Source organism: Pygoscelis adeliae, unplaced genomic scaffold, assembly GCF_000699105.1.
Source record: "Pygoscelis adeliae isolate BGI_AS28 unplaced genomic scaffold, ASM69910v1 Scaffold38, whole genome shotgun sequence".
Classification (NCBI taxonomy): domain Eukaryota; kingdom Metazoa; phylum Chordata; class Aves; order Sphenisciformes; family Spheniscidae; genus Pygoscelis; species Pygoscelis adeliae.
Genome location: NW_008825614.1, coordinates 9,678,347 through 9,684,864, shown reverse-complemented (window position 1 = coordinate 9,684,864; position 6,518 = coordinate 9,678,347). Strand labels below are relative to the sequence as shown.

Sequence of the window (6,518 nt, the reverse complement as noted above, 5' to 3'; positions counted from 1 at the left end):
AAAGTAGCCGGGGGTGGGGGTGGGGGAGGGTGGAAGGACTTTGTATGTCTTTAGGGTGAGCAAGTGGAGCTCCTTTTGTTCAAGAAGCTCACTGACCATCCAGGAGGGTGGCTGAGCACAGGCGGAGTAAGAAATGCCTTGAGGATGGGGCAGGCTGAGGAGGTCAGACAGAAATAGCAGCAGCATCCAGCCTGCAGCAGGCATGGCGGGGAGGCTGCTCGCTCTGCCTGGCGTGATTAACAGCAAGGGTTTTACTGGATTAAACACACCAGGCCTCGCATCCCCTCTGCTGTGGCTGCGTAGCTGGGACGGGTGGGGGAAGGAGGAGGTCAGGCTGAGCACGAAGGTTAGCGTAACCATGCTGCCGAAAGAGGTGTGTGCAACCACAACCCCCCCGACTGAGGTCCCTGGCTGCTGACGAGACCACAGCACGCATCCCAGCTGGTGCCTGTCCCATTTAGCTCCATGTCATGGTTTCGTCGGGAGGGAAGTGATCTCTGCCAGGCTAGGCTTTAATCAGGCCCTCCTCGGGGGGAGGAGGGTAATCTCTCCTGGGAAAGCTAGCGAAGGGGGGCACCACACCAGCACAGGCAAGCACGCGCTTTACAAAGTGACCTGCCATCGGTTACCTTGGGTCATATCTTGAATTAAAAAGAACAGGGCTCTTTACCTCTCAATTATTTTTTAAAGTGCTTTTGACACATTGACAAGCCAGAGCTGGGAAGACAAAAAAAAACCCCAAAAAACCCAGAAAACTTTCTGCAAAGATTCAGATGGCTGCAAGGAATACACCAGGTTTGAGCTCAGATTCCCTTTGAGCTTTTTCTCTACAAATGATCCAGCAAACCATTTTGTATCTGTATTCCTGCCACTAAAATCTCCTACTATTAATGAATATTCACTGCAAGAGTTCCCAAAGGAAGGCAACAGAATAGTACCTGTGATTTCAATACTCTTACCAGACACCACGGCTGAAAGTACGCAGCAAATGTCAACACAGGTGCTTGGAGTCAACCAAGATTAACCCGCACAACCTGAGTTTAGGGTTCAGGTTATCAGATCATTATAATTTACAGAACAGGAATCAGCTACAGGCTTGGGAAAACTGGCTGAAAGGATCTGACATTGAAAAGGGGGCAAAAAGTTAACTCTGATCTAACAGAAAATCTTTTCATATTCATCTAGTACTTAGTATTCCCTTAAAACAGCAGGAGCAATTCATTAAGATTCCACAGTGATGGGGGTGGTGATTTAGAAGTAGAAGATCCAGGATTCAGCATCCTAAGTTTTATCTGTGAACAAAGATATGTCACCAAATATATTTTCTTGTTCCCACCTCCATGAAATTTAGCCCATTGAAGTACACAGTGTTGCATTACTCACTGCTAGTGAAACTATATTAAGAGTGTGAAAGACATTCCTTTCATCTTCACCCAGGAAAATATCTTGACTGAACTTTAATTTGTCTGTTCTTTGCCATGTAGTTACTTGTAGTGCTTTCTAGTAATTACATAGCTGGAGTCAAGCCCTGCTGTCCTTTCTCAGCCCTATCCACCGGGGAAGACAATCTGCATCTCAGCTACAGAAGGAAGCAGGAGGTAGTTCTCAGAAACGCCTATAATGCATCGTTAACGTAGAAGAAAAATTAAGTTTTGGGTCAGCTGAAGCTGATGGTGTTTCTATGACTCAGAGGCAAGCCCTGAGAAGTACAGAACGACCATGGTGTCCTCCCGGCCTGGCTGCAGTCAGTGGCCTCAGGCCTTTGGTCACTGCCCGGCCAACTGCAGCAGCAGGACTGTGGCAAACAGACCTAACAAGCCACAGCTTCAAGATTTCTGTTCCTTAGCTCTGGGAGATACTACTGCCCTCCTCCTACTAAGCCCTTCACTTTGCCTCTTTGCTCCAGCTGTATTGCCCTCAGCTGTCCTAGACCCCGGCCAGCATTTTAATACAGATCCACCATCTCTGAGCCAGGCTGATATGCCAAGACAAGTGCACAAGCTTATCTTAACCTCCACGGCATAATGGTCAAGAGAATACAATGAATGCTTCAGCCATCAAACCAAAGCCACTCTGCAGCTTTTGCTACCTCTGTGAGGTTTAATTTGATGATATCTTGACTGCTTGGGACAGAGAGTGACCTAGGGGCTTTCTCAAAGCTCTCTGATCCAGGGTGGGAACCTGCCTTTGTGGATTCAAGAGATGTCTACTGGTTCACCAGCTCTCTGGGAACAATAAAGCAAAAGGAAATTTATGTTAAATATTAAAGAGAAGGTTTACATGCAAAACATTCAGTAACTGAAAAGTTATGGCTCTCAAAGCAACAATAAGCAGTTACTTCAAGCCTATTAGGCACAAGGGAGACATGAAGTCAAATTTGAAAGGTGCTGTTATCTCCCAGTTTGTATTTCCCCAAAGGCAAAATGCCCATTGACTTAAACAAGCACCAAAGAAAGAATTGTCTGGGCCTCTACACTGTGCTCCCCACCCTTCTGCTGGGCTGCATATACTCATGCACACAGAGAAATACTTCATGTGAAAAAGAGGCAATGGCCCCAAAAGAGAAAGGTGCCTGGGGAACACGTGTGTTTGGATTTCCAGACTTGGTACGCTTGGCTTCTCAGGCCTGACTTGCCCACAATCTGGACCAGTGCAGTGATCTACATAAAGCCATTCAGAGTCCGCCAAGGTACATCTCATGGGGCATGAAAATGTTGCCTATTAGTAAAAGATTTGTCTGCGTCCTCCTGAAGCTGTCCTTCTGCAGCACTGTAAGTGTCAGTGATGCAGAGGGAGACCTCCAGGATGGTCCCCGCTTTGAGATGCTGATTTTTGAGAAGGTGTCTGACCGAGTGCTTGCTAAAGAAAGGGAGGCTGAGAGAAGGACTGAAGAAGTGGGTGCTGGCTGGTCCTCTCCTATTCCCTGGTCCCAGGGAAATAAGGGGACATGAAAGAGCTCAAGGAGTGGGGCTTGAGGGGTGAAAGGTAAACCTGAGCTGTTTAAACTGCTTAAGTAAAGTTAGGGCAGGGCAGGACATGCATTTAGGAGATGACTCTTTGCTGAAGTGTTAACAGAGCAAGGCTGGATCAAGCTCATCTGTACTCCCTGCTGGAAGTGGTGACAGTGACTCACTGAAGAACATTTTCCCTCTGAGTCACGGGTGACATTGTGTCCTGCTCAAGGGTGTCCAGAGACTGTGCAAAGCACAGTTGGTCTGTGCTGCATCCAGGCCCCAACATGTGCAAGAGCAAACCAGACACCTTCCCCTCTCCCAGAACAAAACCATGTGGACGTGGACTGGAGCAGGCAAGTGTGATTATTTTATAAGGCTGTCAGACCACCAGAGAAATATAGCTCTACCTTGACATGAATGCTAGATTGGATTTGGTTACATTCAGATTTCTTTTTCATCAGAAATTAGTTTTCTTTGCTTCCAGTGAATTACACCAAAAGCTGATAGAGTTATGAGGTTTTGTTCATGATCTGGTTGCCATGACTGTCATTTTTAGTGGTACTATAGGTAGCATCTACAGGTCTCATATAACCCCTACGCCAAAGAGATCAAGATCCCAAGAGTCAAAACACACAGCGTGGACAGAGGGAGGTGAAATGACCTGGTGCAACATCTCCAGAGGGCCAACACAGCACAGCTATCTTGATACCCACCTCAGTGCCGCATTTGCCATCCTTGGCCTCCATTTTTAACTTTTACAACACTGGTATTTTCAAGCTAAGCCCCGTTCTGCTTAGTCCCACTGATTTTTGGACGTTAAGGAATGTGAACCCCCTTAATCTGTTAGTAGAAGTAGCCACAGAAGCATCACAAGTTGGCTGTGTTGAAGCAATAAGGAGAAGACACAATGGCTGCAGTATTTCTTCACACAACAAGGTGACACCCTTAGCATCTTCCAGAAAAAGCTGGTATCTGCAGACTTTCTGTTGGACAGCAAATACCTATACAGCATCAGATGCAGATACCTGACTATCAGATAACCCCAATCTGTATTTCCTGCCCACTGGAGCTCCAGTACCCACCAGAGATGCTGTAGCATGTCACTTCGCCTCTGGCACTACCGTCTGGGGACCCCAGAGAAGAGTAGGCAATGCAGAAACATCATCAAAACTGCTAAAAGCCAAACTTTTGCCTGCATTGATATCACACCACAGCTGCCTCACGATGAGGGCATGAAATACCTATACCAGTGCTGACAACTTCTTATTGCATGGTGGCACATTCCTCCTAAGAAGAGCTGATGGTCAGTACAGACCTTTGTGATGGATGCTGAAGGCCTTTCTTGGCCAAGCCTAGCAAAGGTGATGCTGCAGGAGACGCTCCCTTCCTCCAGACAGAAAGCAGCACTGTGGGGATAGGGAAATCGAGGGCAAGGCAAGTCAAATGATATCCAGATCCCTTTTTGCACTGGGATGCGGGTGTTATTAGTTATTAGTTATTAGTCAGAAGCGAGAAATCAGACACCTAAAAGGCCTGAGAGGCAACGTATGGCTTGTGTGGAAGAGAAGAAGCAGAGAAAGAGTAAAGAAAAGGAACTGGACAGCCACATGAAGTGGAGAGGGGACTGCATCCCCCTTAGCAGCCACCAGGCCCCCCTGAGCAGCACTTGGGAGGTGCAGATCTGTACAGCCCTGCTGCTGCAGTGCAGAGTTCACCAAGCCTGAAAAAGGACCATTCCCGCCTGACTTCAGGAATCAAAGGTAACAGGGCAACTTCTCTACAGCTGCAAATGGGAACATTTATTTAAAGCCCCTGGAGCTACACCTTTTAATGCCAGCGGAGTTTAGTGCAGCGTCACGTGACGCGTTGTTTGGTGACCGAGCCAGGCATGAAGAAGGCAGAGCTCTGCACCTCTGGAAGATCTCGGCTTCCAGGGCACCTGCCTCAGAGACCCTGTCCAAAGCAGGGTTTTAAAGGCACAATTCAAAGAATTGATGAGTGACTGGAGGAAGACAGATGAGGAAGCAGAAATAGACAAGAGTGCCAGCTGGAGAGCTGCAGGAGGGGATGATGGGGTGACGATAAGCAGGTGAGTGATGAGCAGAAGGAGAGGGACTGATACACGTTTAGGAAGGGAGGAGTGAAGAGTCAGTGTGGAAGGGCATGAAATGATCATCAGAGGGGAAACTTGATGAGTACTGTTAAAAAGTATTTTTTAAAAAATGGGACAATTTAGGTGGCATTTGGCCATGGCTAACAAAAGCAGGAAAGGCGTTAGATGGATCCCCCTCTCCAGTTCATGGAGAATGGCCACAGGGCATTACTCTGTGCTTATGGATATGAACCTGCATGGTTTTGAAAGTTAGCTGGAGACCTGTGTGTTTTGCTTTCTTCCACCCCAGGGGGAAACCTTGGAGGGCTACATGGGGAGATGATGCAAAGCCAAGGGAACCCTCGCAGCTTTTGCCTACCTTCTGCAACAGGAGAGAGCCTGAATACTTAGTCACAATGGAATACAGCTCCCCACCAAAGGCATCTGCCCAAGACTTCACCCTAAAAAGAGGGGAAAAAAAAAAGGAAAATCAGTGTTAATAATTCAAAGTCAGCAGAACTGCTTACTTCTTCAGACAGGGAAAACTCCATCTTCATGAGTATGAACACACCCCCCCCATATTTCTTTAAGCCACTATAGTGACAATGACAATGCTTTCTCCCGAAATTGCTAGCCAGACAAGCAGTAAGGCAGGAGGCAAGCACTGCTCTTGGACATTCTGCCCAGGACACCGCTCAGCAAGGAGAAACATTGAGTCTGGTGATCTTGGTCACTACGTTTTGACTCACAGTGGAATTTGTCTCACCTAACTTTAGAGGTGCGAAAGTTGTACATTTGGTCTTAGATATCACCTGGTTTCCTCTATTGTTAGTAAAGTGAAATAAATAGCTCTGCAGACACCTATTTGTCTTCACTGATTGCAGACGGAGCCTGGGGTGAAGGGCTAGACACCTAATGTCAAGACTGCTGAAGAGAAATAAGTGTCAGAACTAGAAAGAAGTTGTCAAGATTCACCCCTTGGTTTCAGTTCTTAGAGCTGCATGGGGCAGAGACTAATGAGCCAGATGAGTTCACTGCTCTCAGTGGAGATACTATGGCTTGATAATGCCAGAGTAGATTATGCACCTCATCATTGTAAAACAGTACTCGCATTTGTGCCACCCTGTAAATAATTGATGATAGCAATACCACATGGAGAACATAAGGATGTTGAAGAGCAGCCTGAACACTGAGCCATCCAAATCAAAATAGATGGTTCTTGTAATTGACAGAGCACTTCATCAGAAATCTGTTATGTGATTCACATTAGGCAGCTCCACCTACATGCAGTTCCTTCAAAGATTCGCTTAGGAGAGATTTATTTAATGGAATAAATGGCCTTCTCTGCTTACCAGAATACACTACTTATTTACGGGGTGCAGAGTCTTACTTATGGCTTCCAGTAGATTTCTTCCAGTCCTAAGCAGACTTGAACCTTTAACCTGATTTCCCAATGAATTGCACCACTTTCA

General features: G+C 46.7%; 1 protein-coding gene across 1 annotated transcript in view; it reads right to left on the bottom strand.

Moving 5' to 3' along the window:
- Positions 1-5,841, bottom strand: part of CACNA2D4 (calcium channel, voltage-dependent, alpha 2/delta subunit 4) — a 125,976-nt gene extending 120,135 nt beyond the window's left edge. The window contains exons 1-2 of the mRNA XM_009333026.1: positions 5,813-5,841; positions 5,426-5,507 (exon numbers count right to left, since the gene is read on the bottom strand). Of these exons, the coding sequence (XP_009331301.1) occupies positions 5,426-5,507; positions 5,813-5,841 (111 nt within the window). The remainder of the gene's footprint in view (positions 1-5,425; positions 5,508-5,812) is intronic.
- Between the last annotated feature and the right edge of the window lie 677 nt (positions 5,842-6,518).